Source organism: Hemicordylus capensis, chromosome 3 (genome assembly GCF_027244095.1).
Source record: "Hemicordylus capensis ecotype Gifberg chromosome 3, rHemCap1.1.pri, whole genome shotgun sequence".
Classification (NCBI taxonomy): Eukaryota; Metazoa; Chordata; class Lepidosauria; order Squamata; family Cordylidae; genus Hemicordylus; species Hemicordylus capensis.
Genome location: NC_069659.1, coordinates 262,052,037 through 262,068,559, shown reverse-complemented (window position 1 = coordinate 262,068,559; position 16,523 = coordinate 262,052,037). Strand labels below are relative to the sequence as shown.

The window sequence follows — 16,523 nt, the reverse complement described above, 5'->3', positions numbered from 1 at the left end:
ACACTATAGACCAATTGTAAGGACTTGCAAAAGCCCAAAATCATAAGAAATCAAAAACACAGGCTACCTAACACACGGTTCCCTGGCTAAACCTTTCCCTGAAGCCAAAAGGTCCTTGGCTTCCTTTCCCCTTGAACTCACCCCAAACTCCAGGAGAAAATTCAAGTTTCCTGCAATCCTGTCTCTCAAGGATCTGAAGATGCCCTTCCATGAGAGAAATCTCCAGGCTGGCTGTTGGCCACGAGGAAGCCAGACTTCATGGCTGGTACTCAAGAAGCCTGCTCCACATCTTCTCTCATCACCCTCCTGGCTCCTTCTGAGACCAAAGACCCCCTTCACTTCCTGCCACCAGACCCTCTAGGTCCCAGTCACCGTGTGCTGAGTGGCTGATCCCTAGAGGTCACTGCTTGACAGACAGGACAGGGTTCATTTCCGGTTCATTCTTTAGGGGAGGGCTGATCACTACACAGTCAAAGGGAGTTTGCCTCCTCAATCTCCCATTATTCCATCTATTGTTCCCAGTCTATGGATGCAGCAGAATGAGGGGATAGAAACCTCAGGTGGTAGAATGGACTGAACATTTCAAATGCAGGTAGGAAATGTCATTTTTTGAATGCTCTCCCCAATCTCTCTCTGGGGGCAATACAGGTGTTTAAGAGACTATAGGTAATGGTCACCAAGGTCCTGCTTTCCAGTTTAGGGGAATGGGGCTGTAGTTCAATGGTAGAGCATCTGCTTTGCATGCAGAAGGTCACGGGTTCAATCCCTGGCATCTCGAGATAAGGCTGGGAAAGAGTCCTATCTGAAATCTTGGAGAGCTGCTGCCAATCAGTGTAGACAATACAGTGCTAGATGGACCAATGATATGACTCAGTATAAAGCAGCTTCCTGTGTTCCTATATGCTTCCATCTGAGCTAAAGAGAATGGCATATGTTAACAGTGACAGATTATGAAGCTATTCTCATGACAAGAGCTACCTGGGTAGAAGAGGGTTATCCCAAGTAGCTCTGTTTGTCTGTGGCACCAGGAGCCCTCCTGAGGACGGTGAGCTCCATCCCTGGATAGCCCAGACTGCCTACCCCGGTTAAAAGGAGGAAAACAAACCCCTTTCCATCTCCTCCTCTGGTTGCCTGTGCTGTCACCACTTGCAAAATTGTTCCTGGGCAGCCAGCAGCCATGTTAGTCAGAGATTCAGGATGAAAGAGGCAGAGTGGAGCTGCTGCAGTGCTGAGGGCAACCATTCTGCTGCTCATGCAGTGCACTGTGGGATCCTTGAGGACCCAGCACAAGTTTTTTCCCCACCCATCTGAGCTCTGGGGCTCACCACTACTCTGCTCATGTGAGTGTGTGAGGGAAGAGCTCAGAGGAGACTCATGTAATGTGGCAGCAGAAAGCTTCTCTTCTGCTCCCCCCGCCCCCACCCATTTGGTCATGAGAATGACCTTAATCTATAGGTTGAGAAATGGAAGATGGAGAGAGGGAGGGAGGGAGGGAGAGAGAGAGAGAGAAACACCCAAGATCAGGGCAGGCAGGCATTGATGAAAGTCTGTTATCATGAGGTGACAATATAAGTCGGAAAGGGAACGAGAGAGATTAAGTCCTCTCTTTATGAGCAAACCTACTTAGGGCTGACCTTTACAACAGGTTGGCACAGCTTAAAATGGATGAGTTTGTAGAATTCATGAGCAGAACAAATCAGCAAATGTGGTGCTCTGCAGATGCTTGAATAATACTTCCCCAGGAGTATTTTTAGTTGAATGGTCATAAGATTAGATTCTAGTGCTGAAGATAAGTTTTGCAATAGAATGAGGCTATTCACTCGATGGGGCGAAATCAGGCTAGCGGAGGCTAGCCTGATTTCGCCCCATCGTGTGAACCACCGGGATCGCTCTGCAAACCTGGTTTTAAAGATTGTGAGTAGCCATGGCGTGGCTCTGTGGCGTGGTTACTCATGAGTAGACCCCCAGAGGGGAGGTGAAAAGCCGCTTCCCGGCTCCAGGGTCTACCCAGTATGCCCTGTGTGCTCGCGCAGGGCATATTGGAGCTTCAGGGGGCCATGCAGCCCCCGAGTTCCCCAGCTCCTGCCAGCTTCGTCATGGAGCCATCAATTGTGTGGGCAGCTGATCCGGCCACCCAGGGCTCCCGCTCTAATCATGAGCAGGGAGAGCGGGCTTAGCCCGCTCTCCCCGCTCACTCTTGCGAATCGGGTCTCACTGATCGTTAGACTCGGCTCACTGGTTTGCAAAACGCAGATCAAGTGTGATTATCACCTGGTTCTTGCTGCCAGCAAAGTCATCATCATCTACATCATCTCTGAACATAGTAACATCTTTCTTCAATAGCTGATTTGGGCTACAGAAGATGTCATTCTTCTTTGAAAAGTAAAAAGAGATATAATTTTTATTTCAACAAGGCAGAATTCAAGGCTTCTTTCCTTTTGCTTAGTTGGTGAATAATATAAACGACAATCCAAGATCCTTCCTGCTAGGTTATTAAGGCTGTGACTTCAACTACAGTTCAGTCCAGTTTCTTCAATCCAGTTGCTCTTCTTGTTATAATCTGCTAACTTGCCCCTTTTATTCAGAATTACCTCCTTACAATCTCTAGAAATAGTTGCTCAACATAGCTTATTTCTTCTCTTTTTCCTGAAAGCAGCAAACTGGTCTGTGACTTCTTACACTGACACAATGTCATCTCAGGAAGTTCCTACTAGAGTTGCTGTGGGAGTTATTTCTTCCCTTTCAACATTTTTCTGGACTTTCCCCTTGGTGACTTCAGCAGCCTTCTCCCCTTTCAGAATTCCTTTCCCTCATCAATTCAACAGCTCTCCTGGTCCCTCCTCAGGTAACTGTAAGGAAAACTCTAACTTAAGTCCTCACTCGCCCCGCCTCCTCAACCAGCCCAGCCCTGAATAACTTCCCTAGCAACATGACTAAGTTAGGTTATACAACATAAACAATATATCAGTCAATACAAGAAAAACAGATTCCACACCAAGAATTTGTTAAATATGCATAGGATTGCATTCTGAGTTAAGATAAACTTTTGTCAGAATTAAGAATCTGAAAGCACATACAGGTGGCCCTCGTTATTTGTTCGGGTTCTGTTCTGGTGTACAATTGTATTTATTTATTATTTCTTTCTGTAAACCGCTTTGGAAACTTTTGTTGAAAAGCGGTATATAAATTGTTGATAATGAAACTGTGGATAAGGAAATCTTATGACAATGGGAAGGGGGGTGGTTAGGTTCCCGAGCCCTGGAAAATGATCGAAAAATCATCAAAAACACAGGATAAAAGCAGAAATAAGGATGGAGCGCAGCCCTGCACCTTGGCCGCCACAGCTCTCCCACTACTACTACTACAAATATTTATATACCATTTTTCAACAAAGGTTTCCAAAGCAGTTGACATAGAGAAATAATAGATAAGTAAGGTGGATCCCTGTCCCCAAAGGGCTCACAGTCTAAAAAGAAACATCAGACAGACACCAGCAACAGCCACTGGAGCGATGTTGTGCTGTGGATGGATGGGGCAATTGAACACCACTTTTAAAAGGTGCCTCTTTGCCCAGGTAGCAGGAGAGAACTCCCCAGCTTCTCTAGCAATGCCTCCCTGCTTCTCCAGTAATGCATAATCATGACATTTCTTCACCCCACTGTTGAAGTCCAGCACTTAGCAGCACAAGCCCCTTGGCCAGATGAGCTGGCAGGTTGGCCAAAGAGGCAGCACAGAATTGGATCCAATTCAAATAAACACACACAGAGAAGTGTGTGAGAATCAAGGAGTGAGTGATAAATTTTTAAGTTAATTTTAATTGCAGTTTAAATGAAATAATACAGTACTATAATGCTCAAAATTAAAATTATTTTTTAAATTTGAAACAAATTTTAATTTTTTTCATCAAAAATTAAATTTATAAAAGTGATAATTACCATCTTACAAGGGCAGCACAATGCTGCTAGAGGCTCCAGAAAATGGCTCCCGGAAGCTCCATAGAGATGGCTCCAAAAAGCCCCCAAAAGCTCCAGAGCAATGGCTCCTGAAGGCTCCCTAAGGATACCAAATGCTGCCAAATGCTTCTCGAAATGGTCTTTAGAAACACAAAAACTATAAACATGCAGGCCAATGCACTCCACTGTCCTTCTCCAAACTAATCTCACAACCCATGAGAATGTTCAGCAAGATCATGACCATGTAAGGGCAGAACTGTGCTGATGAAAACCGCAGATATGCGAAGCCACATAATGTGGTTGGGTATATATTGCCCGGTTGCAGATATATAAAACTGTGAGTGCCGAAACTGCAGATAATGAGGTCCACTTGTATCCTATTGAACAATGCTATGGTATTGGCCTCCTCACATTTCAGTGTTGCCCCCAGTCGGTGGAAGCTTTGGGGCCGAAAGAAGCAGCACTTCTGTATGGCTAGTGAGGATGTTGACCACTGTTCCCTTCATAGTGCCCCTGAATTATGGCATGGGCATATGTCTGCTACAGGATTAAAATCTTCTCCTTGTGTGACTAATGCAATGGTCTATGTCCCCTGATTATTTCATGTACTTCCAGGGTGACATGTAATTGGCGAGTTTGGACAAGAGAAAGATGGAACTAAATTTTACATTTTCTACCTCTGGGGCACAGAAACACTTTTACCTGTATCCATGCTATGTAGACATTGGCTTATTGGGTTTAGATAATTTGATATGGGCCTGAACCAACGCTACCCATAACACGGAGAAGAACAGATTTGATTGTTCTTTGAATACACTTTAAATTGCTGAGTAGGTGGAAATCATGGGTTAAATGTATTAGGAATTCCACAAAAGTAATGGATTCAGAGATTTATTGAACACATGCTGTGTAAAAGCTGCTCTCATTCAATTAACACCTCTTAGCTAATTCCCTCTTATGTTCATTAATCTCAGTCCATTCCTGATGTATGTCGGAGTAACTAGATAGAAAGAGGAAAGCCAGAGGTAATATGTTAACTCCCCCTGCACAATGGCCCAAAACATTACATACCAAGATACAGACTGTTAAAAATAATTCAGGTTATCATATAACAGTAAACTAATTTGATGAGCCAAATCCAAAGCAATAATTGCTGCTAAGAAATCAGATAGTACTTAGCATTGTGGCAAAAGCCAATTCTTCAGTGTTAGCTGATAGCAACACTGCTCTGCTGGATCGATGTATAATCAAGTTTACATAGCACTTACAAAAATTAAAGTCATAAATTCAATGATAAGACATTTAATTCTACATGAAAATGTACATAATATGCAAAAATGAGGACACTTATTTAGCACACTTTTTCAAAGGGTTTTTGTTTTGTTTTTAAAAACTTGTGGGAGAAATGTATAAAACTTAACCCACTATGTGGATTACAGTTTTTACCATGATTTTTTTAAACCCATACTGTCTATCTATCTATCTATCTATCTATCTATCTATCTATCTATCTATCTATCTATCTTAAAGAAACCATACTGTTTTCTATATCATTACATCTAGACCGGTATTAACTTTGTGTGGCCTAGTGCAAATATAATAATACTAGCTGATCCCGCACAAGGCATCTGTGCGCTAGTGCACTCAGCCCCCGCTTGCCCATTCATTGCCCGCTTGCCCGTTCATCCCCCCCACTCGCCCATTCTTCCTCCATGCCCACTCGGCGATTCCTCCCCCCCAGCGATCGCCAGTTCGTCCCTCCCTGCTCACCCATTCCTCTCCCACACCTGCTTGGCCATTCATCCCCCGCCCGCTTGCCGCTCAACCATTTGTCCTCCCCCACCTGCTCGCTGGGCAGCTGTGTGTCTGGAGTTGCACTGGCCCATTCAACCTGTCATTTGGCCGACAGGCGGGCCCAGAGAAGGAGGCTGCACCACCATCTCTGCTGCCTACTCAGTCGTCTCCTCACCGCTCTGCGCAGGCGCAGAGAGACCTCATTCAGCCTCTTTGTGGCCTGATCTGTCATTTGACCAGCAGGCGGGCCCAGAGAGAGAGGCTGCACCACACTCTCCACCGCCTGCTTGGCCGGTCTTCTCATGAGGAGGACAGTCATGGTCGGGCTGCCTGCCTGCTGTTTTCTCTCCCCACCCAGCCAACCGCTGCCACTAATTCCTCCTCCCCCCCCCCACTGCCACCCACCCGTTCACCTTTTTCTGCGACCACCCACCGCTTTCTCCCTTCACTGCCATTTTCTCTTCCCCGCCACCGCTTTCCTCTCCCACTCCTGGCAGCTCACTTGCAAACTGTTGCAAGAGCTGCCACGCATGGGATTAGCCATGGGTACGCCTTAGAGAATTATATATAGAAGATTAGCTTCCAAGGTATACACTGTTTATTCAATGAAAATGCTTCTTGTACTAACAAAATAGGCTAACAGCCTTTAGGCACAAAATAACTGACAAAACTTATTCATTTATACAAGATTACTGTCTTTCTTGCTGTGCAAAAAGAAATGGCAAGGAGCTATCTGTAATTCTCTGAAGACTTTAAAAAAATCTTATCTGATATTTGAAGCATTGTGTGTATGTGTCTGTTTACTGATAAGCTACAGCAAAGCTTTATATAGAAGATCTGAAATCAGTGGAGTGGTTGTGCACTCTTGAGTATTGAAGTCTACACACAGCACACACCAATGTCCACTGAGGCTAATTAATACTGTAATGTGCTCATAACTCGGTTTCTAATTGATCTGTAAGATAGAAGCATAGCAAAATGTCTCTCCTCTCTTTTGCTGGGGAAAGGGAATTGGATGTGACTGATTGAATCTGTGACCAGTTGTGGTTGCTGAATGCCTATGAAGACATTCCAAAGGAATAGAGGGTACAAGTGGAAGGCACATGCAGAAGGACTCTCTTTGCTTCTCTCCTGGTGAGTATCCTATCCTCTATAATAAAAGGCTAAAGTGTAATTCCGTGTCTGCCCGTGTCTTTCTCGGCCGTTCTGGGCATGCGCGGAGTGCATGCCCAGAACGTCCGAGAAAGCTACGGCCGCAGAGACACGGCGGCCATGTTGGAGGAGGAGAAGCGGCGGCCGAGGAGAAGCGGCCGCCGCGAAGCCGGGCGGGGGGAAGAGGCGGCGGGGGAAGCCAGCCGAGGCGGCGGCAGAGCCGAAGCCGGGCGGGGGGAAGAGAAGAAAACGAGCTGCCGGCTCCCTTGTACAAGAGCCGGGTCCATGGCGGCAGTGCACAGCGAAGGACAGCGGCTGAATGGAGAGGGAAAGGGCGGCAGTACCTATCTGGCACACACCTGGGGAAATCCCCTGCAGTGCCCCGATCCCCCCGCCCCCTACCCTACTGTAATCCGGATCAGAGCGCGCAAGCCCTCTTACCCCGTGCACCTTCACTGCGCTGCCCACTCCGGCCGAGTCCCCCAGCGCATCCCAGCAGCAGCGAGTGAGCTGAGCACCCTCCTCCTTCCCAGGCCGGAAAGGAGCAACACAGTAAGCCTCTCGCCTCCCTCCTCTCACCTGCTCGGACAAGGTCCTGCCGTCCCACCACAAGCCAGCGATCGGCGGCAGCAGCAGCAGGATGAACTCTCATCTGCAAAACATGCACTCAGCACGGCGAACTCCTGCATGCCATGCTGAGTGCATTTCATATTTGGCCTAAAAATGGCTTCAATGTCATTTTCTGGGTAGGTGGAATTAGATGTTTGATGTGTATCGCGCTTTGTGTGTACAGGTATATTATGGATGTGATTGGGGGGGGGGGCTGGGGGGAGGGGGAAGGGCAAGAGGGAGTGGGGAAGGTCTACTAGCGCTCATTATTTTAACGGGCTTAAAGTAACTAGTGCTATCTAAACACCTTCTAAAATGACAACAGGTTTTGTATCCCTTAGTCTTTACTTTATTTCTTCACATTTCTGTAACTAATTGGAAAGATAGTGCAAAGGCACGTGCATATTCAGGTGACACTGTCTTATATTTGTTTTTCCTCAGGGAGACACACTATGGCTTATTTTCAGGGGATGTCTTATTTTTATTAAGTGTGGTACAACAATCTACATTTATTCAATTATAGTTTGTGTGGGGTGAGAGAGAGGTGTTTGTGTGGGGTGAGAGAGACCGTACCGGTACTCTCGCCGCCTCCCGTGGACGGTGGCGGGCAGGAGTGCGCAGAGCGACGCCGAGGCCTGCTGTCTGGCCCGGCGTCGCTTCCCGGCGTACTCTCGCCACCTCCTGCCACCGCCACACTTACTCTCGCCGCCGCCCACCACCGCCAGGAGAGGAGATTTTTGAGGAGGAGATTTTCTGAGGAGATTTTTACCATACTTCCCTCTACCGTATGCCTCAGCTTGCAGCCTGCCACCCCTACCGGCATCGTTACGCCCCTGTCTGTGGGTCTCTCTCACCCCACACAAACACCAGGGGGATAGGGGAAAAGCTTCAGCAAGCAGCCTGCTACTGAGCAAGGAGAGATCACCACTATGTCTTATTTTCGGGGTATGGCTTATATTGCACAACTGCTTAGAAATCCTGCTACGGCTTATTTTATGGGTATGTCTTATTTTCGGGGAAACACAGTAGTTCTGTGGGTTTTCCCAGGTCTTTTTTTTTTTTTTTTTTTTTTTGCGGGGGTGGAGGTAGGGGTGGGATTCTCCCAGATATCTTTTCCTTACATCAGTTGAACCTATGATCCCATCAATTGAACCTATGAGCCCTCTTTCCCCTATGAACCCCAATTCCCCACTGCGAATAAGAATAATCTGCACACCAGCTCAGCAAACCTGACCACCACAATCAGAGAGCAGGTACATTGCACTAATGTATGTGCACAGCAAATGTCTGCTGAGTAAACAGCTTTAGAAGGACCAAACCAATTCATTCATTAAATTGAGATACAAGATCAGAACTTTTGCAGCTGATGGAAGTCAGCTTCCGAGCACATGATCATTTTAGTTCTCTCCTTTGCTTCTCTATTTGTTGCTCTTTCTTATCTTCCATCTTCCACCTATGGAAAGATATTTTTTTTCTTGTTGAAATCATTCTGATGATCTCAAAAGGGTTTTTAAAAAGTGTTTGTGCTACATCATTTACAGTCATATCAAGCAACAGTTTTTAAAATTGATGCATAACCTTTTCTGTTTGACCTGTGACAGGTACTGTTTAAATTCATTGCACTGAATGAATGTGGAGAGCCATGAACAGCTGTGGAAAACACTAACAGGCCTGCATGAGACAAATCTGACAGTTCCACATCAATCCACAGACACCTTGCAAAACACAAAGGGACAGAGTCATTAAAGCATTGTTTGCACTCTGTGTAGGTGGGTGACAGCCATTCAATTTACAGTTAAGGTGTTAAAGCAAATAACAAGCATGACTTTTCAGAAACTTTTTTTAAACAGACACTTACTTCCTGCAACAGTATGCCATGAAGCTCCATTTACAGTTCCATCTTCCTTCTGGAAGTCCTCTGTGTGGCAGACTCTCCTTCGAGCATCTGTCATTAGTCGGTGAGTGGAGGCGTAGGAATACGCGAGCCACCGAAAAACATGATCATCTGGGGTAGGTGTATGCTCCTGTGTTTTCCAAGTTGACCGAACCATATCATATGGATAAGCAACAACAAGTTCTCCTCCCTGCAAATTGCCCCCAAGCACAAATGCATTTTTTTCCATCCATGCTATCACAGCTCGAGTTTCTACTGCCACCTAGAGGGGAAGAAAAAAAGAAAGCCAGTCCAGAAGATACGAGAGGTCTATTTTCAATTTTTTTGAGCAAAGTAAGCCAGAAGTGTTTTTTAAAATCAAAATACTGATTTCTAAAACTAGAACCCCTACAAACGCAGCTCTGCTTAAATAGACTTTTCCTACACTTTTGAAAATCAGCAGCATCAACAGTAGTTAAACAACTGAGAGTCTTTGCCTAATGAAGTGGATTCTAGTAGGGATATGCAAACTGGCTGAAGGCAGGGCCGGATTAAGCCAGTGCAGGGCCTGTAGCATATGTTATAAAGGGGCCCTAAATTTTTTTTTAAAATGCACATAAATATTAAAACGCAAATTATTTACTTGCATAGTAAAGTAATTCAATTTTTTCCATTTGCTATATTTTGGAGTATGAGAGACCAAGCCACAACAACAGTGAACATTTATATACCGTTTTTTCAATCAAAATTCTCAAAGTGGTTTACATAGAAAAATAAAGAGTGGATAGATGCTTCTCTGTCTCCAAAGGGCTCACGCTCTAAAAAGAAAAATGTGGTAGTCACCAGCAACAGTCACTGGACAGATGCTGTGCTGGGCATTCTCTTAAAAGGCACATTTAGCAGAAAAGGGATATTTTATCTAATATGGACCAAATAAAACAGGTAAAGTTTTAACTTTAATTCCCAGTTGGAAGCCGGGAATGCGGGGCCCTCAAAAACGCAGGGCCCATAGCAAATGCTACATTTGCTACTATGTTAATCCGCCTCTGGCTGAAGGTTGAGCCTATTCACTATCGAACTGGGCCAGCTTGAGGGTTTGCCCTCGAGCTGGACCGGGCCCAAGGTCGAGCTGAACCCCCCCCCCCGGGCCAGCTCAGAGCTGGTCCAGGGTTCAAAAGGTTTTTAGAATGTATTTATTTTTAATAACTCACCGCTGTGCCCAGGGTAATTCTGCCACCTCAGGAAGGTGCTGCTGTGGGGGTCGCTGAAGCTTGCCCCTCCTCCCGCCAGCCTCCACCCAGTCTTTTCTGGGCAAGTCTGGCCCATTTTGGGGCCTTTCGGGCCCTCTCACGGCTCACTGCGGCCATTTTGAAGGCGGCCATGCATGCACATTGACTACTTTGCTTGCCCAGATCTCTTGAGCCAAAATGGGGGGGGGGGTTTGCGGGTGCACAAAACCAAACATGCTGTCTGGTTCGAATTCAGTCCAGCCTCGAACCGAACCAGGCAAGCTGGTTTTGTGCACACCCCTAGACTCTAGTCTAAACTTCTGCTACAAAATGTTTGTTAGCCTTTAAGCTACTGCTCTAGAAAAATGAAGTTTAATTTAGCCTACCAAGATGGCATCTACAATATCTTTGCAATCTTTATTACATCAAGAATGTTACCACATCAAAACAATTGGCACCTGATAGCTGCAGCCAATATTGCTTACAGATACTTGGGGTAAAGGCTGATCTCTCTTCTATAAATAAGCACCATTTAGACAAAAGAAAAACAGAAGCAATGCTTCCCTAAACTTCACTGGTATATAACCTGAAGGTAGCCTGTAAACATTAAGGTCTTTATACACATCATGTAAAGGCTATGATTTCCATTAAGGAAATCAGAATAGTAAACAACTAGAGGAAAAAAGCATCAATGGAAGTTAAGAAACAAGAATGCGACATTGTTGGAAGAAATATTCTGTAAGCAGAGTTTATTTAAGTGCTCTTCCTTCATTTCACCTATCGTTGGGTATGTTCAACCACTGGAAATATGACCATGACTTTGACTATTATGATGAATATCTCTCAAATAATTCTAAAATATGACATATTCAAATATGACATGCAGAAATGAGGTTATATCATTGCACTGTTAAATAATATTTACACAAACCACCATGATGTGTTTGTGATATTGAGCTGTATCCAAAAAAATTGGTCATGACTAAACACCAGTGAAATCAAAGAAACAAGTTAGTCATGATTAACTTAAGTTCAATTAAAGCTTTTTCAATGACCTTTAATGCGCAATAAAAGTTAAAAGTTTAAAAACATTCAAAAGTTTAAAACTTAAATACCAATCCTGTGCTGCTTATGTGAGCAGAAGGGAATTGTGGTGGTGGAAGCAAAACAGCAACAACCATGGAAGGAGGGAAAAGAACACAAAAGCATGATGAAGTTCATACACTCAATAACCAACGAATTTCATTGCTTCCTTCATTTCCTCTTTAACATTTGTAGTTGGATGCAACTGTTCTATATATATGGATTCTCTGATTTTTCATTTCCTCACATCTGTCTGTGAGGAATGGTTATGTATTCAATGGTTATGTATTCCCTAATAAAGCATATAGGAATACTAAATTTAGAGAAGGTTATGCAGTACTAAAAATCCCATATGAGACGGAAAAGTTTACCTGGGAAGCACAGCGGATTCTTAAGAAACATGGCTTGGAGGTGAAGGGGGAAAAGGAAAAAAAAGAAAAACATGGCTTGGAGGTGAATGTTATTTGTACAGCTCTTATGACTCTGACACAGCACTTAGTAAAATCAAGACTGCATGATAATAAATGTGAAGTTGAAGACTGCCTAATTTGTGAGAATAAAGAGGGGAGGTGTCAGACAAAAGGGGTGATCTATAAAATGGTATGCTTGGAGTGCATGCAGTTTTATATTGGCAAAACTGGTTGACCCCTGAAAAAAAGATATAAGGAACATCTGGCAGACATACAGCATGGAGACAGAACAAAACCATGGGCAGTGCATGTTAAAGAACAACATGAAGGCAGAGTAGTGAATACAAAGATATTCACCTTGGCTGTGGAGACAGATGTGAGGAAATGAAAAATCAGAGAAGCCATATATATAGGAACATAGGAAGCTGCCATATACTGAGTCAGACCATTGGTCCATCTAGCTCAGTATTGTCTTTCCAGACTGGCAGCGGCTTCTCCAAGTCTGCAGGCAGGAATCTCTGTCAACCCTATCTTGGAGAAGCCAGAGAGGGAACTTGGAACCTTCTGCTCTTCCCAGAGCGGCTCCATCTCGAGGGGAATATCTTACAGTGTTCACACTTCTAGTCTCCCATTCATATGCAACCAGGGTAGACCCTGCTTAGCTAAGGGGACAAGTCATGCTTGCTACCACTGTACTGTAGAACAGTTGCACCCAACAATAAATGTTAAAGAGGAAATGAGGGAAGAAATGAAATCCATTGGTTATTGAATGTATGAACTTCATCATGCTTTGTGTTCTTTCCCCTCCTTTCATGGTTGGTTTTTTGTTTTTGTTTTGCTTCCCCCACCCCCACCCCCACCCGTATGTGATATTGGGAGTGGCACAGGATTGGTTGATTGCCTTCAGTTCTTGTATTTAAGAACACACCACCTTTGTGTGTTCACCTTTGTGTGAACTCAGCCACCTTTGTATAGCACTGGGGATGACATCTTTCATCGAAACGTCTGCTATTTTGTTACATCTGTGGTTTAGTTTTTAAGTTTTAAAACTTTTGAATGTTTTTAAACTTTTATTGCACATTAAAGAAGGTCATTGAAAAAGCTTTGCAGTTTGGAAATGCGTATTTCATCGCCCTTATACCGTCTTAAGTTCAATTAATTTCAATGGGACTTAGTTATGGCTAATATTCTTTTGATACCACCACACACTCTGTATGTTATTTTTAAAAGACTGTGCAGCACTCGGAGTAGTTCTAATCATACAAGAAGAATGTTACTCTTGTGCAAGGGCAAAGGTGAAAATCACTATTCCCTCCCTTCTCTCTACTGCCCCCTGAAATCCCTGACAATATGTCTCTAAGGGTTGGGGGACCCTCCTGGACATATTTCCATGGGATACAGGGGGCTGCAGAGGGAAAGAGGATCAGTAGAAATTGCTTTTTTCCCCTTGTGCAAGCAGAATGTTCTTATGCGAGCAGAAGTACGCATCTTATTCTTGCCCAGTGTTTTTTCAAGATAAAATCTTCAGCCACAGTTGTCTTATATAAGCTACACTGAAGTTTCAGAGAGTAAAAGATAAAAGGAGAGCGGGGAACTAAATACATATTCTAGGATGTTCATTGATCAGTGTATTGCAGAATAAACAGTCGCAAGGTACAAGGACTACAGCCTCATTCTCTGTAAAAATAAATGTATGGATCTCAGAGATATAAATTATTACCTTTTTCATAATTAGCTTTTTAAATTTACTATTTATTTATTTACTACACTTTTATACCACCTTTCTGCCTTGACAAAGGCACCCAAAGTGGTTTACAATATTAAAAGAAGCAAATTACAGAATGTTAATAAAACGTTGTCTCAGACTGCTGGTCTTTTCAGGAGCTGAGGACAAGAGCTCCCTGGTCTGGGTGCATCCTTTCTTGCCTTCCTCTCAGAGCACACCGTCTTATGAATCCCCAATGCAAGCTGGGCAATAATGTGATGTCTCACGATTCAAATGTATGTTCACAGATAACTGTGTCAAAACTAATCATGTGAATCAGCAAGCTGCACATGCTAGCAACATTTCTACACAGCACAAACCAGAGGGGAAAACATATCAAAGATTACCCCATACAGAATATAAAGCATAAAAAAGGAAACAGCTCACTTACCAACTTAAACAGCCAAGTACTAACTGTGCATAGACAGGCAAGCAGGCAGGCAGGCAGACAGACAGACATGTAGATAGACAGATAGATAGATTGATTGATTTATTTGATTTATATACCACCCTTCCAAAATGGCTCAGGGCAGTTTACAACAAGGTATAAACAATTAAAACTAGTTAACAGTTAAAATCAAAACTATAAAAACAGAATAAAAACAATTAAACAGCTAAAACAGAAAGAAAGATATGTATGGTGTAACAAGCAGAGAAGGTTCCTTTCCCCATCTTTAGAGCTATTTCTACTTACTGTAGCATTTTCAGACAGGTACCATTCTGGAATTGGTATGTGGTGGTTAGGGACTTTTCGCAGGACTTTTTTCCGATCTTCAGATTCCCACAACAGAGTATTTAAGTCTGGGAAGTTATTGTTTATATCAATGCCATCCTGAGTCCATCGTCCTAAAGACCATCCTCCTAATTCTGAACCCTGTAAGGAAGTTATCAAATTATTTGGCACATGCTTTTACAACAGCAACAACTGAAAAGAGATTGTGATACTCTATGTGCCTTTGGTAGACAAATAAATTTAGAGCTACTGTAGATTATGATAGAACTGCAGCATTTTCAACAACACGGCAATGGTGGAAAATTTGGAAAATGTTCCCCTTTTCTAGAAAATTTCTTATTCCATAAAAAGAAGAAGAAGAAAACCTCTTTTGCATGCCTTCTTGAACATTATGGATTTTACTCTAACTATTCTTAGTGTGAGCAGAAGACGTTCCACTTGTGCAAAGGGAAAAGGGTAATTTTTGCTAATCCCCCCTTTTCTCAGCAGCACTCTGTAAATCTATTCCTGAGGGCTGGAGGGTCCTCTAGAGCACAGTTTCTCAACCACCGGTCCCTGGACCGCTGCTGGTCCCTGAAGGGTTGAGTGCCGGTCCCTGACTGGGAGTCAAAACCCACCCCCCCACAACTGCAATCAAGGCACTCACTTCCTCAATTTTGGACATGGCACGGAAGAGGAAGAGTATCACGGAGGCGCGGGACCCTGCTTCCGCCTTGCCTCCACGTGTTGCTGAGATCTTCCTACAGCTATCTTATTCCCTATCTTTACAGCTTCAAACTGTATGCAGGGCGGGGGCATCAAGGAAAAGGTATGGCATTGGGTGCCACTTGAAGGGCTGCTGGTTCTTGCATGCTCATTGTTTGCAGCCAAAGGTTGATTGATTGAAACCCAGCTGCCTGTTGCGGCTGAGGCGCCTTGAGAGGGAAGGCTGCTTCCCTCTTGCATTGGTGGGGCGTTGTGGTCCCTCGGTCCCCTGTAACCCCCTGGTCTGCACTGCTGGTGGAAGATGGCGGTCCCCTTTGTGACCTCTCCAGGGGGTGGAACCTCTGGCCGGGATCATGCCGCAGTGAGGGCTAAGTGGCAGAGGGAGGGAGGAGGGCTGCCTTGGCTCGGGCTTTGCAGAAAGGGAGTGCAAGTGGACCTTCTTTGGGGGGGGGGGAGCAAGCACGCGTACCAAGGAGGGCTAAGTGGAGGAGGGAGGCAGCGTGGTGCGGGGAAGAGGCAAGATACCATTTTGTGTGTTCATGCAAAAGGGTCATTGGATGAATGGCACTGGAATGAAGTGATCCTGGGGATTTGATGCCCAGCATGGTTCGTGTCCGATCCAAACCGATTTAAAACCAGCTGCCTGTTGCGGCCAAGGCACCTTGAGAGGGAATGCCATTTCCCTCTTGCACTGGTGGGGCGTTGTGGTCCCTCGGCCCCCTATAACCCCCTGGTCTGCACCGCCGGTGGAAGACGGAGGTCCCCTTTATGACCTCATGGGTGTGGGGGACAACCTCTGGCCGGGATCATGCTGCGGTGAGGGCTAAGCAGAGGAGGGAGGGAGGAGGGCTGCCTTGGCTTGCCTGCAGTTATGCCAGGGTAGCATGTGGGACCACGTGAGCTGCGTGGCCCCAAAGGCAGGCTGGTGTACTGGCGCACGCAGGGGAGTTGGGAGGGGGGCACAGAAGCGCGCGTTGTGAGAGAGGATGGGGAAACACCTGCTACACTCTGGTGCGCAAGCACAGTGGCAGCAGCTCTTGGACCCAGGCGACCTTCCGAGCGTGGTCCGGTGCACCATTGCCTCACCCACCCTGAACAGTGCCTCGTCTCCCCAGCGAGGAAGATGAGGCATCCACCACTACAACGCCCCACGCCCTCCGCCATCTCAGAATCACCCCCTTCCCTTTAATGCCAGGTCCCCACCACTCTTCTTCACA

General features: G+C 45.1%; 1 protein-coding gene across 5 annotated transcripts in view; it reads right to left on the bottom strand.

The window, feature by feature from the left end:
• The window catches only part of CPXM2 (carboxypeptidase X, M14 family member 2), a 164,499-nt gene that overhangs the window by 25,000 nt on the left and 122,976 nt on the right, over positions 1-16,523 (bottom strand). For 4 of the 5 annotated variants that reach the window (XM_053308486.1, XM_053308485.1, XM_053308487.1 and 1 more), the window contains 2 exons: positions 14,563-14,742; positions 9,367-9,664 (listed from right to left, as the gene is read on the bottom strand). In XM_053308486.1, coding sequence (XP_053164461.1) covers positions 9,367-9,664; positions 14,563-14,742 — 478 coding nt within the window. Of the gene's footprint in view, positions 1-7,081; positions 8,962-9,366; positions 9,665-14,562; positions 14,743-16,523 lie in introns of those variants that run through there. The other variant, XM_053308489.1, reaches the window with a different exon arrangement.